The sequence below is a fragment of the Sceloporus undulatus genome, chromosome 6 (genome assembly GCF_019175285.1).
Source record: "Sceloporus undulatus isolate JIND9_A2432 ecotype Alabama chromosome 6, SceUnd_v1.1, whole genome shotgun sequence".
NCBI classification, from domain to species: Eukaryota; Metazoa; Chordata; class Lepidosauria; order Squamata; family Phrynosomatidae; genus Sceloporus; species Sceloporus undulatus.
The window spans coordinates 111,937,353-111,954,222 of record NC_056527.1 but is presented as its reverse complement, the minus strand read 5'-3'; the positions used below and the strand labels follow the sequence as shown (position 1 = coordinate 111,954,222).

The following is a 16,870-nucleotide window of genomic DNA, read 5'->3' as shown; positions in this document are numbered from 1 at the left end:
ATACAGTATATCTCACTGTTTCCTTTTAGCTGAACATGCGGCAAGGACATCACCTCCAGGGACATATCGAGGAGGTTCCTTCTGTCATAGTGCATTCAGCTACAGGAAAAGAGCTGGATGTGTCACTACATGGCTTGCAAGGTGGGATGGGGTGGGCAAAATTGAAAGGCTTCACTACAGAGATTTAGCAATGTGAGATACATACATCTCCAGATGCAGGATTCTGCCACTTGTTTCCAAGAAAATACGTACCTAACCTAATTGCTAACCACATTACCCCTAGAGCGTTAGTAGTCTCCTACCACTGCTTACTCAATTCTTTTCAAAGTTACAGTCACTTCCTCTTAGAACTCAATGGAATATAGCAAGGGGGGGTGCATTTCTTAGCACTGCTGGGAGAGAGCTCACAAAGTATCAGCACAAAACCCAAACCATTTCCACTCAACCACCTCCTCAAGCATCGCTGCAAATCTAGGAATGAGATAAGTCTCAGGGTACAAAGGGCTTGAGCACCAGACAGAGAGACTTGGAAGCCAAGAAAGGTAAGTGAATGAGTGGACATCTCCAGAGACCTAAAATAATTGGGGTGGTAGATCTGAGGTTGCAGGGTGGATCTCTAGCAGATGGGAGAGCAAGGAAGGTGGAAAGGCTTTTTTATTTAAGCCAGGCAGAACTATGAGAACTCAGCAAGGATTTTCAGTGCCAGAACTCAGTCCTTGAAAATGTGAAGTGGTGACATGGAAGGGAGTTCCTCTGGGCATATATGATTAATTGCATAACTGGATCATTTGGAGAATGAGCATTACTCCTTGTTTCAGTTTGTCCATGCCTTACAATCATTGGAGGAATCTTTTTCTACAGTTACTCAAGTTGTGTGAGAACCACCTGTGCTATGGTGTCATAGAAGCATGACCAAGGCAAAACCTTATATTCTTTTTAGACTTCATCTCCTGGATCTGTTCTGATTTGTATGCATCCCTAGACATACAGTCTAGAACTCAAAGCAGTTCTGTAGTTGCAAAAGAGGATAACCTTAATTCATCCCATAGTACCTCCAAGTTCTCTGCTTTTTTTGTTAAACCTTCAGGCATTGCTGTTAATATTCAAAAAGTTACAAAGAACTGGAAATCTGGTTTATTTTGGCTCTCAGTAAGTGTATCTCTCTGTTCAACAATTTCATACATGTGCAACTGTCATGACTCTCTTATACAGAATCCTAGGATCTGCAATTTGATGAGGCACTTAGAAATCTTTGTTAGAGAACTCTAAAGAAGTCTCAGTACCTTACCAAATTACAAATCCCAGGATCAGGTACAAAGGAGCCATGGCAGTTAAAACAGTGTCAAAAGTGTAATAACTGAATGGCGTAGATGCATTCAATAAAATCAGTATTTATGTGGCTGCATACTCATGGCTCAATGTTATGGAATTCTGGGATTTATAATTTTGTGAGCTATTTAGCCTTCTCTTTCAAAGAGCTCTGTTTCCACCATGAACTACAAATCCCAGGATTCCCCAGGATGGAGCCATGACAGTTAAAGCAGTATCAAACTGCATTTATTCTGCAGTGTGGCAGCAGCTTTGTTCACAAAGCAGACTGTTCACACAGATATAGTAGTTTTTTATTCTGCAGTAGCGAAGACACTCTACATTTGCTTCAGGGAACTCTTTTTACAAATACCTTATTAGTTGATACTGGAACACTGAAGCCATAACAAATAAACAGTATATAGCAAAAACTTCAATTGAGCAGCTGGTCTGATAATAAACTTTGTTGTTGTTCTCACTCACTCACTTATGGCAAACCTATTATGGGGATTTCTTGGCAGGATTTATTCAGAGGAGGTTTGCCATTGCCTTCCCCTGAGGCTGAGAGCATGTGACTTGCCCAAGGTCACCCAGTGGATTTCATGGCCAAGCAGGGAATCAAACCCTGGTCTCCAGAGTTGTAATCCAACACTCAAACTGTTACTTACCAATGTCTTAATTAAAGATGTCTTTCCAAAATTTAATAGAAAGATTTTTGGAAAGTAGGTCCAAGGCCACACAGCCTGCTTTAATTTAAGTTTTAATGACTGAGCTTTGGGGTTAACATGGGTGCATGGGTGGCACTCTGGAGTTCTGGTTACATAGAAAAGCACGGAGAATGTACCATCTGAGCTCAGCCTGTGCTTTTTAAAGAGGGCCATGGTAGTGCTAAGAACCACAGAACATGATGTATCCTTAACACCAGAGAATCTAGGTGACCCAAATAATGTTCCCTTTCTGTCAGTATTGCAAGCAGCTAAAGCACTGGCTCATGAAGCTGAGCAGATACAATCTAGAAACTGTGGAAAGGGCTGAGCACAACACACACATTGACCCTGGCTTCAAATCCTGGCACAGGTACATGACAGTCATTGCCAATCTTCCTGCTTCACTTCATGCCCTCCAAAGATGGACAGTGAATTCCACCACCCCCAAGGCCACCTTCACGTTTACCTGCTGAACTTTATGAGTGTGGTAGAATAGTTGAGCTGCAGGCAACACCACCAAGGTCCAAACTAGATTTAGTACAATTATGTCTATATCTATGATGCACCTCTGAACATTTGTGAAAAGGAAAAGAGGTACTTAAAAACTCTCCCTCTTGGCCGTCTAAACAGTAACTGTGCTTCCTCAGCTGCTTTTGCCCCTCCAAGAAACAAGGTACACCCTTGTTGTGGGCCTTCAAGTCACTTCCAACTTATGGTGACCCTACAACAGATCTATTACGTGATTATTATTATTATTTTGCAAGATCTCTTCATGGCAGTTGCCTATGCCCTTCTCTGAGGCCGAGAGTGTGTGACTTTGTGGCTCAGCAGGAATTTGAACCTTGGTCTCTGAGCCTCCTAGGTCTTATCTGCCCAGCAGAAACAATGCAGTTTGACACTGCTTTAAATGCCATGGCTCAGTGCTATGGAATTCTAGAATTTGTAGTTTTGTGAGGCATTTAGCCTTCCCTGACCTAGAACTCTGGTGCCACAACAAACTACAAATCCCAGGATTCCATAGGAAGGAGCCATGGCTGTTAAAGTGGTGTCAAGATACATTATTTCTATAGTGCAGATTAGATCTTAGTCTAATCTTCAAACAACTACACCATGCTAGCTCTATTGGCAGGTTCACCCTACCAATACATTTAGGTTTGTTTTTTTTACTGTATTGTGTAGTGGAAAAAATAAATAACGAAAAGCCCTTGATCTCATCTCTGAATAGACACAGTTTATCTCATGGCAGGCACAATGCATCTTTATGCAGAACTCACATCTGTGGGCACTTTCCTTGTTTCCCCATCACTAAATAGTTGCCCCACCATTTTTGTAAGAGCAGCAAGGAAGTTGCTCCATGGGCTTGAAAGAACTGGAAGTCTTTGTGCCTTTGACCAAGGCTGTATCAACCGTCACTTCTGATTCAAGGGGACAACCTCTGTCATGGGGGTGGGAGGGATTGGGGATTGAACATTCTGCTTTGGACTACAACTCCCATCAGCCCAACAAGCACGGTCAAGAGCAATGGGAGTTGTAGTACAATACATCTGAATATATATACAGGTTGAATCTCCCTTACCTGATATGCTTGGAACCAAAGTGTTCTAGATTTTGGATTTGTTGGAATTTTGAAACACCTGTATTTGCATATATACTATATGCAATGAGACATCTTGAAGCTGGGTCCAAAGTCTAAACACAAAATTCATTTATGCTTCATATACACTGCATACACATGGCCTGAAGGTAATTTTAAACAATATTTTTAAAATAACTTTGTGTGTGAAGCAAAGTTTGTGTACTTTGAACCATCAGAAAGCAAAAGTATCACTGTCTCGGCCACCCATGAAAAAAAGTTTTCATTTTTGGAGTATTTTGGACTTCAGAATTCTGGATAAGGAAGACTCAGATGAATGAGTGATGCTGGTTCAGGGTAGGAATCAATTATATGTAGAATAAAATGTTATTCTACAGGATATACATAACAACAACAACAACAACATCTATTCATCTAGAATTAGTTTGAAAGTTTTATCACTACTTACTTTGTATTGCATTTAGGTTATCTTTGTAGGGGAAAGACATTCATCAATCTGTTGCCACATGGCAGTCTTAGGAATACCAAGGGAAAGGGGAAAGGGTAGACTACATGTGTCAGAATCCTATGGTGTCTTATAGAAGTTCCCCTATAGAAATGGCTGGACATTTTTGTCCCATAGCAGTGGTCTGCCTTTAGTTCAAAATCATAGAAGCAGATCTCTATACTGAACAATGTTGTGGATGCAGAAGCACATTCAGAGTTCATTCAGCCATACAGCTGGATGTGTGTTCAGTTGCACATTTGCCAACACCATGCTGCATTCAACACAAAGATCTCAGATGCCTAACTCTGGAGACTGAGATCAACTCAATGCAACTGCAAAGCAGGATCTCAGCCATGAAGTTCTATTGACATTTCTTTCACTTCTTTCTTCCCCACAGAATTCTTCTCCACCTCACAACATTCTGCTGGATCATGAATAGTTCAAATATGTCACACCAGAATGAAACCAGGGCAATGGGACCTCTACCAGGAGCAACCTTAGGCCAGGTTGTCCTCTCACTCGCCTTCATTCTGGGTGTCCCTGGCAATGCCTTTGTCGTCTGGAGTGCGGGCTGCCTTGTCCGCAAGCGCACAGTCACTTGCCTCCTCATCCTCCACTTGGCCATAGCTGACTTGGTGGTGTTGCTCCTGGCACCCATCTTCCTCCGGTTTCTAAGTGCTGGGAAATGGGAACTGGGTGATGGTATTTGCAAGGCTTGCTATTACATCTGTGGGGTGTGCATGTATGCCAGCGTTTACCTCATCGCTCTCATGAGCCTTGACCGCTGCTTGGCTGTCTCCTGGCCCTTCGTCTCCCAGAAGATCCGCACGAGAAGTACCATACGTCTTTTGGTTTCCATCATCTGGGTGATTGGTGCTCTCTTAGCCATTCCTGTACTTGTCTACCGGATGGAGGTCAGTAAATACAGACGGAGCTTTTGTGTACTCAACCACCCTCCACCCAGATCCAAGCATTTGGTTTTCCACAACCTCTTTGAAACTATCACTGGGTTTGTTTTGCCTTTTATTGCCATACTTTACAGCTATGGGACCATAAGCCGAAAGCTGAAGGAGACACGTTTCCGCCAAAAGCGCCGGACAAGCCGCCTCATCAGCCTCATTGTGGTAGCTTTTGCTCTGTTTTGGTTCCCTTACCATGTGGTCAACCTGTTGGATGTGGCAGCTGTGTGGAGTGGTTCTGAAAAGGTGAAAAATGCAGGGATGATGGCTAGACCTACTTTGATTGCCTTTGCCTTCTTCAGCAGTAGCGTCAACCCCATCCTTTATGCTTTCAGCGGTGGCTCCTTTATCCGGTCAGCTGGCTTGGGTTTCATGGCCAAACTCTTTGAAGGGACAGCTTCAGAAATGTCCAGCATCAAACATGGCACTATATATGACAGTCAACATCATGGAAGTTCCAAGACCAAACCTTTGAAACAGAAGAGTCATGAGTCTCTGACTATGTCTACTAACCCAACAAGTGGTGGATTATCTCAAGAAGGTGAAGATACCTCTAAGCCTCTCAAGTCACCTTGAAAGCCTATTGAAGAACAATGTGATTTGTGTGTGTGTGTACTCACAGTTTCATTGTCAGAACTCAGGTGATTTCTGCGAGGTTGAAATTGCTCTCTCTATACCTTCTCTTCATTTATACATTACCTTAGACAGGCCAGTTCCATTTTTCCAGCCAGCCATGAAGTGCCATTTCATTTTTTTTTTTAAAAAACTGAGTTATGTCTAATAGAAAATAGGTCACTAAGCAGAGTCTCATTGGTTCACCACCCTTGCCAACACATCTAAGGTTAGAACTGGACTTACAAGTCATATTTTGTAAACCAAAGCTTGCAAACATTGATTTTTGGGGGGCTGCAACTTGCCAGAATCAGGTGCCCATGCTATTTGGGAATTCTGGAATCGGCAATAATCTTTTCATGTTCTGGTTTAGGACTCCCCCCTCCCCTCCCCTCCCCTCTCCCTTCCCTTCCCTTTCCCTCCCTCTCTTCCTGAAATTCACCTAAAATCTCTGACTTGATGGGAGTGTTGTGTCTTTTTTTTTTTGGTTTTGTTTTAATTTGTAAAAGCAAATTTCTTTTCCTGAGGAACCCAAATTACACTTTTGGATGAGACAAAATGCACCAGAGAAGGTAGCAGCAGGGAGAAGAAAGTATTTAACATTTCATGTACCATTGATGTCCCATCCACCCTCTTAAATTTCCCTTTTGGCTTTCTTTTATTTTCATTAATTTCCTGGCTCTTTTATTTACCAGAGACTTCTAATATTTATTGCTGCTGATCTCATACACAGTTATAAAAGGATGTCTGGAAGGGTGTGTGGAGAGGAGAAGCAGATAGATGTTTAAGGGAGGTAGTAAAGACTGACATAGAAAATGTACAATCTCCATTCTCTTCTATCCCTTCCAATGCAAGTTGGATGCAGGTATTTGAAGGTGACACCAAGGTATTAGAGAAGAAAGCTGTGTGATATGTGGCCTGCCCAATGTAAAGCATCACCTCATTGCTAATACTGAAGAAAGATACACCTGCCACTCCAGTTAGTTTTGAAAAGAGATGGGATGCCATCTTGTTCCTTGTCTCAGTCAGTGAAGTGTTTCGCAAGGGGGGAAATGAGGCCTCAATCCACATATCTAGAGTGTTAAGTTTAGTTTCTTGGGGTGGATGGTAGAAATTATCTAGGGACACTCCCCACCCCCATCAATATGACTTCTTTCCGGTGCACTTTGTATTTCAATAGAAAAGCAAAAACATTCTTTACATGTCACAAATAATAAACAAGTATATATTACAAAAGACACTTGTATACTGACAGTGGTGTGACGTCCACAGGAGATTTAGGGTACGTTTTGACTACTGGAGGCTGGTGACTCCCAAGATAGTGGAATTGTGAATATGCTCTGAGTTTTAGTCTAAACTATAAAAGAGGTTTCCAAGGTACTGGGACCATTTGTTCACTGAAAGCAACCGTTGACAGTCGCCCAAGTGTCAATGAAATTTGAGCAAAGTCAGAATAAAACCATCAGAACAATCACTTGAAACACACTACTATCAACAAATAAAATAGGTAAAACTGTTTATTTCTCCAAGAATTTATATACACCAGTTTTAGTTTCTTGGGATCCAACTTAGTTCCTTTTCTTTCCCTTTCAAGCAGGAAACAAAGTATCAAGAGACACTTTAGATGACGGATTTTAGAATGACATCCCACAGTCCCTTCATCCACACAAAGGAGTGTTTGGCCTCTGGAAATGTATGTTGTATTATAATTAGTTAAAGATATTCTGCCAGGGAGGTTATTCTGGCAAAAATCTAAGCATTAACACAGATTTCAGTGCAATACCAAAACAATGTGTAAACTAAAAAATGTGTCCCATCCGAAGAAGACTTTGCAAGAGGCCCATAACAGGACTGAAACAGTGACATAGCTAATCCAGAGGACTATAATGAGAACCAACAAATTCAAATCACAAGAAAAGAGATTCCACGTAAACATTAAGATCTTCTTGACTGTAAGAGCTGCTTGAGAGTGGAATAGACTGGCATTGGAAGGGATGGACCTCTTCATCTTTAAAGGTTGCATGGGTATCTTTCAAAAGCCTCAAAAAAGAGGCTTCTTGAGCTGCACCCAGACTGCAGAAATAATCCAGGCTGACACCACTTTAACTACCATGGCTCAATGCTATGGAATCCTGGGATTTGTAGTTTGTCATAGTACCAGAGCTCTCTGACAGAGAAAGTGAAATGTCTCACAGAACTACAATTCCCAGAATTCCACAACACTGTGACATCGAAGTTACAGTGGTGCAAGCCTGGATTATTTCTGCAGTCTGGATGCAGCTCAAGAAGCCTCTTTTTTTTTTTCTCCTCCAGTTCCAAAAGCTCTGCACATTCTTTCCATTCCTGTGGCAGTCCTCTGACTTGGGATATTTGTTCTGCTGCACTGTTTCTGTGAACCAGCACTGACTCAGAAGTGAAGTCACACCTCAGAAAAGAAGAAGATAACCTCTTTAAGAGCTGAGCTGTCATAACCACATTCAACGTGCCTCAAACCCTACCCAGGGTAGGCATGTAGGACTGCAAAAACTCACAAAAGAGGAAGGAGATTTGGGGCACTGTGTTGCAATGTAGAGGTGGCCTAGAAAGAGATGCAGGAATTGGCAATTTGTTACACTGCACATCAAAAGAAACAAACAAGAGACCTTGTCATGATGGGGCAACAAAGACACCTCTCCTCTACTACAACTCAGTAACGGCAACACAAGCCAACCCAACTCAGCCTCTCTCACTGTCCAGCATTTCCCAGATAACTCCTTTCTCAATTTTATAAGGGTATTATCTATCAGACTATGACTCTGGAGACCAGGGTTTCATTCTCCACTCAGCCATGGAAACCTACTGGGTGACTTTGGACTTTGGGTGAGTCACACACTCTCAGTCCAAGAAAACCCTACAATAGGTACACCTTAGAGTTGCCATAAGTCAGAAATGATGTGAAGGTACACAACAACAATCCCCTCTCAGAGATGAGTCAGCATGATGTAGTAGTTTGAGTGTTGGGAAACCAGGCTTTGAATCCCCACTTGGCCTTGGAAACCCACTGGATGACCTTGGACAAATAACACACTCTTAGCCTCAAAAGAAGGGAAAGCCAAATCACCTCTGGACAAATCTTTTTCAGAAAACCCCACACCAGACTTTTCTCGGTGTCACTGTCAGTCAGAAACATCTTGAAGGCACACAACAATAACCATGCCCTATCAGGCTTTTTGCTACAAGGGGCCAGTCCTGCCCAGTTTATGTTGAAGTGGAGGAGTCTTTGAAGGCTCCTGGAAATTTAAGCCTCCAAGGTCACTGCTTGAGAGAGATGGGCTCAAACATATTCATAAACTCTCTGGATTCAATGCTTGTGGTCTTGAAGAAAGAATTTCCTAAAATGAGTCTCCATAGAACATAGTTGCTGATCATATGGACAGATTTGGAATAATGAAATGAGGATCTGTGAAACCATGGACTGACCAGGAAGTTTCTTTCTTCCCTCTTGAAACCAGAATGAAGCTCTGCTTAGTCCTTCAAGGGATCCATTAAGTGTTTTTGGTGGAAGGATTCATTCTTCTATAGGGATACAATTTTTCAATAAGTTTCTTCTTAAAGGTTGCAATGAACAACTTCAGCAGTTTTGTTCCCACTGCAAGAAAGACTTTGGATACCACACAGTTTTCAAAGGTGATTTGCAATTCAGGACTGATTATATGAAAATATTTCACATGGCTCTTTTGCACAGAAATCAACATTTTCTGTTCAAGAAGCAGGCTTCTCTGCATGAAAAATAATGTTTCAATGCAAAAATATTGATTTCTTTGTAGAAAATACTGTCTTCTGCAAAGAGATGCTATAAATTAAGATTTATTCTGCATAAAATTGACACATAGATGATTTGCATAAAAAACAGTATTTTCTGCACAGATTGCAGTGTTTTCTGGACATGAATTAATATTTCTCTGTTGCTTCCTTTACAGAAAATGCTGATTTCTGTTTAAAACAATCATATGCAAATTTTGCACAGAATAAGTCCCAAACTGTGAAGATTCTCGTCAGTCAAGGATTCCTCTTGTCATTGTTTCTCAACACTCAAAAAACATGTTTGTGACCATTTCAAATATTATTTCCTCTTCTTGTAACAACAGAAAAAAAATGGAAGCACATTGCCCATGGCTTACTCTGGTGGCAAGGTCTTTCTCAAAAGAGGCAATTTATTCTTTAGTTCCTCTATCTGTCACTAATGTTATCTGTGAGATGTTTCCGGGGATGTCTTCATCATCGCCTGCATTTCATTATGATACAGACCACAAATCAAGCATGGAGTACAAAGACTTTCATGAAATCACAGGCTACAGAAGTCATTCAAGTCCACTGTGGCTCCCAAAAGTCACAAGAAAGAGCTTGCAGTTATTTACAAGAACTTCCAGCCATCAAGGGTTTTGTGCATGTCACTGTTTCATTTGATGGGAGTCAGCTCAGCATTGGCCCTTGGGGACCAGGCCGAGCCATGTCTGTACAGACAAAGTACGTTCGTAGTTGACCTTTGCCCTTCACCTTGATAACTCCACGCAAAGAGCAAGTATAAGCCAGAGTCTCCAGAGCCTTGGCTGTTTCTTCGGTGACCTATGAAAAGAGAAAGGAAGATCATAGAGAAGAATAGTATGGTAGAGAAAGAATAGCCCAGCCAAATCTTGGTCTCTCTTGGAAAGGTATGTTCACCCAAATCAAACCGAACATAGGAAGAGCCCTGTGGGATCAGGCTAAAGACCATCTAGTAGCCCATTGTATCAGACTATAGTCAGCCACATTACTTTGGGAAGTTTGTATACAAGCCAATCTATGGTAGTTTACAATGGTATTCTGCATAATTTGTTGAGAAATACACTGCCTTTTGCTATCACTACTAAGAGCCTCTGAACAAATCTTGCTAAGAAAACCCCATGATACGTATGCCTTAGGATCACCATAATTTGGAAATGATTTGAAGGCACAGAACAAACTAAGAGCCATTAGTAGGCTTTCCCTCCTTTCAGCTACATCCAACATTCTTTGAAAGGGCTGCACTTAGGTAATTTGGGAGATTTAGTCCTCCTGAATCTGCTAGATGCATTCAGAAACAGAATAACAAACGTTAACAAAATGAAGAATAGCAATTGGCCCATTCATCCCCCAAATGCTGATTTTAAAAGCCCTACCTGTATCTTCCCCAGCACACCTGTACTCTCCATCCGGCTGGCCACATTCACAGTATTTCCCCAAATATCATATTGGGGTTTCTGAGCTCCAATCACTCCAGCTACCACTGGCCCATGATTTATGCCTAGGAGGGAAATACCAGAGGTATGGGGTACAGATATACAGGTTATATAACTATGTGGTCAGAAAGAACTTTTAAAAAATGGGCCACTGTTCAAACCAAATAAGCACTGAGTTGAAACCCTACTTCTAAAATAGCCCTCTATGTCAACATCCACCTTGTCTTCCACTGGCAAGTTCACAAGTGAACTAGTAGACCAGTGAATCGTACACTGGCCAAGCCATCAGCCTGACAACTAACCCCATGCTTCAGGAGGTCTACCCACTCACATATCATTAGACCTCAAGGTCACTGGGTAAGTTGTACATGGCATGGACAACTCTGAAGAGTTCAAACAGAACAATTTTTTAGCTTCTGTCTTTATCAGACTGCACTTATGGTTGCCAGGTTGAATGTAGGATGGTTTTAATCATGAGCAGAAGCTAGATCAGGATATCACAAAGCTTCATCAGGTGGAACTAGGGAATGTCTCCTCCATCACCCACCTAAATCCACCTTTCGACTGCAGCAGCCCTTCCCTCCAACCCCCAGCTATTTTCTGGCTTCTGGAGGGATGTGTGGAGAAGTGTCCAACTAGGCTGGATGGCTACCTGTCATGGGTGCTTTGATTGTGAGTTCCTGCACAGCAGGTGGTTGGAATGGATGGCTCTTGTGGTCTCTTCCAACTCTACGATTCTATGAGTAGCTGGATGCAGAGGAGGAGTCTTTGGAGGCCCCAAGAAGCTGGAATCTCCAAGATCATTGCTTGAGAGTGGTGAGACTTAAGAATATTCAACCTTCTGGGTTGGGCCTTCTCAGCTTATCTTGCAGCCTTGATAAAGACATGCTCAGTGCTTTGTATTCAGTTACAAAAACAAATCTGGACATTTCTCTGTCACCCCTTTATTTATTCATTTATTTTGAGCATTTACCATCTTTCAGCCAAAATGACTCTCAGAGTGGCTTACAGAATTTAATTTGACAGTTTCCTGCCTGCAGGATTACCATGTGAAACAGACACAAGACACAAGGAAAAAGAAATGGCAGTAGGGGAGGGGTTTAAGTCTAGTAGATGCTAGCTGCTGTCTTCTCTCTCAGAAGCTACAGCAGTGATATTTGGGACGGAGGGAAGGCCTTTCATCCGCTTCTGGGACCAAAGCATGATGGCACTGTGCCTGCCTGTCTTCCTCTCCCTCTGAGACCATGACAGTGGTAGTTGGCGGGGAGAGAAGGCTGCTTGCCAGCTGCTGGGGAAATGGTATGATGGAGATGTTCCTAGCTAGTGTTCTCTTCACTGCTTTCCAATGACTGGTAAATAGCCATGTTCTGTGTGTGGTGTTGGTGGTTAACTTCCGTTACAAACTTCAATGGCTAGCATTTTTTCAGAGCTAAGTCCCATCATAGAATACAAAGTACGACCTCAGTGAGGGCACCCTTCAAGTGCTCCATCCCCTTCTATCTCTAAAACAATAATAAAATCATATCTGTTTTTAAAATCACACTGTGCAAAGGTCCAAGATACAAGATTAGATTTGTGTCTTTTCTTGACACACCCTTGGCTCACCCATACTTACCTACACGAAGCTTGAAACTGTTGAAAGAGTGTTTGTTGATAATGTCTAGCTTGGCCACCAGAGCCATGGCAAATTCCACCATCGTTCCCAGGTGGGTGTAACTCCGATCCACATCCTGCAAGGACCACCGACAAATACATGTATCAGAATACACATCAACAATGGGAAAGGTAACTTAAACAAAGATACCGAGACATATCCATTGAAGCAAAGAGGAACAGAACCTGGCAAAAATAGTAACAATTAAAATGGTAAGAACAGTAGATTTCCATTCCACCTTGACAGCTTCAGAGGAAGAATGTGATTAATGAGACCTTCTCCATCAACTACATGGAGAGCAAGTACCTTTCAATTCTTCCCTTCCTAAAGCTGTTTGCATCAGCAGCCATTCCACTTGGCTACCCTGGTAAGAAAAGTGAATCAGCAAGTTTCACTGCTACCAAAGTAAGTCAGTAAGAATCAGTCCATTGGTTTTGGCAACTCCCTTTCAGTTCCCTTGATTGCCTTGGTAATAATAAGTTCTAAAGGATTATAATATTTAGGTAAAGTTCTGGATTGGGGCCAAAATACCCTAAAGGCACCAAGTATTTCAGAAGAAAGTTATGGCAAACCACCCCCATGTATTCCTTGCCTAAGAAAACTTTAAGAAGTTGCTTATCTGTAGCTTCTTACCGCCTGACTTTTGGCCTAATTCCATATTCTCATGCTCTGGACCCACTCTGCTGTCTGGGCTGGTTCCTGGACAGGAAGAAGTATAAGAGGGTTTCCTGTTCCAGTTAAGCCTTGCTTGAGCAACAAAGACTTCTAGAACCGAGGGTTCTCTCCATGACCTTTAGTTGCCTTGCAGTCCTGCCTTCTCAATTGCTTCTACCTCTTAATTTGCCCTTTAGTCTTGATTTCATCATCAGCCTTGAATACAAGCTTATTCCTATGACTCCTAGATCTCTGCTCCCAGCTCATATCACCTCAGTGTTACAGAGGAGCCAGCATTCACAAGGTCAAAGCTCAGGCAGAGGAAACTTGTTCTTCCCAGTAGGCTCAGGTAAAAGCAAACTGCTGCAGCCTCTCCTTGCTTGCATGCCCTTCGTCTTTTAAAACTTTTGCCACCTTGACCACACACTGATGCTGCTTGGCCACACATGCGCTAGTTTTCATCTCTGAAATGTTGGAGAATATGATAGAGAAGAGAACCAGCATAATGTAGTGGTTTGAGTAATGAACCATGATTCTGGTGATCAGATTTTGATTCTCTGCTCAGCCAGGGGAACCCCACTGGGGGACCTTAGGTGTATACTCTCGGCCCCAGAAAGCCCCACAGATGGGAGTACTCTCATCATGAGCACATGCATGTCATGATGTTCAATTACAACACTGCTTCAGCTGGATCACTAACCAAAGACTAGTTTTGAAAATGTCTTTCCAGAAGCTAAACATGATGCATTAAGGCAAGTTTTCTGCACCTGTGAATATGGTGAACCCACTGTATTGGTTGTTCAAACCCTTTTTCAGAACAATTGTAATAATAATATCCACAATCAAGTTCCTGCCTAATGGACTAAATCCATATTAAGTGACATGGAGCCATTGATATTCAACAGAACTTTAACTGGGCAAAGTATGAGCATACCCCTTATGAAGCTGTGTGGAAGGAAATCCTTGTCTTTAAAAAGTACTGTACTCAGTTTCAAAAACATTATTATTTTCAAAGAGACACAGTTTCCGCAACCAAAGCAATAAATGAGAATTATCTTTCAAGGAAGCCAGTCAAGGGGAATTATCTTTCAAAGATGCCTATCCTGATGCTTACTTTGATTATATCTTCAGAAACTGTTACATATTCTTTCTGCTAGTGAAAAGTTGCAGTGTTTATAGTTTTGGTCTGATGCTACATGTTTTTTACTAGACTGCAGAAACAAAAGCTCTTTGTTGCCAGGAAGAGTATGACATTGTGATAAACTCAAGTTTGCAAATGCAAAACATTAAAAACAGGCCTAGCTTCATACTCGGTCCTACCATTAGGCAGAGTGAGGCAACTGCCTTAGGTGGCAAATGCTGGACAGTATTTGCAGACTTTGAATCTTCTGCCCATTCCCCTCTGTTAGAAAACAAAGCTGAGTGTGACCAGTATCTTGCAGCCCCTAAATTAGTTGGCTGCCCTTGATGGCAATAGAAGACATCACCCCATTGTTAGTATTCAAGTAAGATTTGAGTTTCATCTGCACTGCAGAATTAATGCAGTTTGACACCACTTTAATCGCCATGGCTCAATTCTATGGAATCCTGGCATTTGCATTTTGCTGTGGCACCAATGCTCTCTGACAGAGAAGGCTAAATAGATCACAAGACTTCAAATCCCAGAATTCCATATTACAATGAATCCACACAATACACAGGCTTGCCATACGCGGCTTTCAGCTTATGCTGAAAGATGTGTGCGGGAAGAGGCAATGGCGTGTGTGCCCATGGTGTATGCACCACACCATGCCACAGGCATGAGCCCATTGTTTTCAATGGGACTCCAGCATATGCGGTATTTCCCTTATATGGGGAGTCTGGAACAGATCCCCCACATAAAGGAAGGGCGCACTCTATTGTGCCAAGGCAGTTAAAGTGGTGTCAAATTGTATTATTTTTGCAGTGCAGAAGCAGCTTTGGTGTAGAGATGCCATTTTTGCCTCAGGAAGCAAGGAGACTTGACTTACCCACACCTGGAATGGTTGAATCCAATCCAAAAGTGAGGGGGAGGGTTCTACAACCTGAAAGCTGCTATATGAAGAAGATTTAATTTGTGGTGTAACTGGTCCTGCAGAAGCAAATGTGGACAGCCATCTCATGAGAGGAGTTTTACCAAACGTCCATCCAACAGCAGAGTAACCCTGAAAGGAGGAAGACCTCACCTGTTGGTTATCCTGACCAGCTGCAATGTTTAAGCCAGTGGCTGCCATGTAGGTGCTGCCGATGGTTTTGATTTTCTCAACTCCACTGAACTTGGGTTTCAGGAGAAGCTGTTGAAACAGAAACAAGACAGATTCTTAGTCCAGTGGTGATCACCTTAAGAATATTCTTAATGGACCCTGAATAACTGAACCATTCTTCTCCAAAAGTGATATGGTCCAAAAGGCAAGTGTACACATGAGATACTCACAAAGGGAGCACAATATCAGTAACTATTTTCATGACAGTTGAATACTCCCAATATCCAGTAACTGGGCACCGCTGGCAGCCCAGGCTGGGTGTAACCAGTGACAGCAAGGAATGCCCTATTCCCATTTGGACTGCAGGTTGCTGGTGCCTGACACACCTCGGCCTGAATCCTATTCTTAATGCCAACTAGAGTAGAGCTATTAAATTCAAAGACTTTACCTATGTGTTGACTCGCTGTTCAACAATTGAATCACTGGGTTTACTCTTACTAGGACTAACCAATAGGAGTCAGACTATCATATCTAAATATAATGGTTCCATTTATCTCTCATAGCTACATGGACATTCACAGTGTTATCTAATCCTTGTTTAAAATCATACAAGCTAGTGGGATAACAAATTTGCAACACTTCTGTCTATACACAGAAATGGTAGTAAGTGCAAGAGCTGTCAAGTCTAAATAAGGGATAAAATAATAAAATATCCAGTTGGGACTAACAACAGGATTTAGGTCATAGTATTAAGTAAGAGAGAGCCAGCATGGCATAGTGGTTTCAACACTGGACTATGACTCTGGAGATCAGGGTTTGATTTCCCACTTGGGCATGGAAACTCACGAGGTGATATTGGGTGACTCACAGACTCTTAGCCCCACAAAACCATCATAGGGTCACCATAAGTTGCAAATGACCAGGGAGCTCTTGTGCCACATCAAACAACAAATCCCAGGATTCCATCAGATGGAGCCATGACAGTTAAAGTGGTGGTAAACTGCATTAATTCTGCAGTGTGGTAGCAGCCAGAGTTGCAGGGTCAAATCTTGACATTGTTGGAGAAATTGCAGGAAATAAATGTGATGGATGGGTGGAAGACAGACAGACAGAGATAGGCAAGTATATTAAAGGAACTAGAAAGACAATACATAATTGAAGAGTATGTGCAGCTGTATGAAGGGGCAAGACAAAGATATTGCAAGGGAATTCAGTTGCAAAATGAACATTTTATCCCCCTTTCACATATACCCTTAGGGATAAAATAGAAAGCATGGTGCAAAAGGGAAAGGGGAAAAAAATCATGAGAGCCACACCTTCCACCACCAATAAGGTTCAGATCAGTCTCCCGTCCCTATGTCCTGGAGTTCACTTTTGTAAAGACTGCACTCTGCCAGAATACCCTCTTTGGAAAAAGAAAACACCAGCTACTGAGT

The 16,870-nt window shown here is 42.1% G+C and overlaps 2 protein-coding genes across 4 annotated transcripts in view; one reads left to right on the top strand and one right to left on the bottom strand.

Moving 5' to 3' along the window:
• The first annotated feature begins 419 nt into the window (after positions 1-419).
• LTB4R (leukotriene B4 receptor) lies at positions 420-5,935 on the top strand. Its single transcript, XM_042475955.1, has 2 exons — positions 420-542; positions 4,494-5,935. Exon 2 carries the CDS (start codon positions 4,528-4,530, stop codon positions 5,629-5,631), a length of 1,104 nt encoding a protein of 367 aa, XP_042331889.1. The 5' UTR covers positions 420-542; positions 4,494-4,527; the 3' UTR covers positions 5,632-5,935.
• A 2,725-nt stretch (positions 5,936-8,660) lies between these two features.
• Positions 8,661-16,870, bottom strand: part of ADCY4 (adenylate cyclase 4) — a 41,718-nt gene continuing 33,508 nt past the window's right edge. For all 3 annotated transcript variants that reach the window (XM_042476661.1, XM_042476663.1, XM_042476662.1), the window contains exons 23-26: positions 15,417-15,524; positions 12,520-12,634; positions 10,845-10,969; positions 8,661-10,272 (exon numbers count right to left, since the gene is read on the bottom strand). In XM_042476661.1, the coding sequence (XP_042332595.1) occupies positions 10,120-10,272; positions 10,845-10,969; positions 12,520-12,634; positions 15,417-15,524 (501 nt within the window). In that variant the 3' untranslated portion in view covers positions 8,661-10,119. The remainder of the gene's footprint in view (positions 10,273-10,844; positions 10,970-12,519; positions 12,635-15,416; positions 15,525-16,870) is intronic.

Excerpts from the sequence above, each read along its gene's own strand:
- LTB4R (XM_042475955.1), top strand. The coding sequence starts at position 4,528 with ATGAATAGTTCAAATATGTCACACCAGAATGAAACCAGGGCAATGGGA.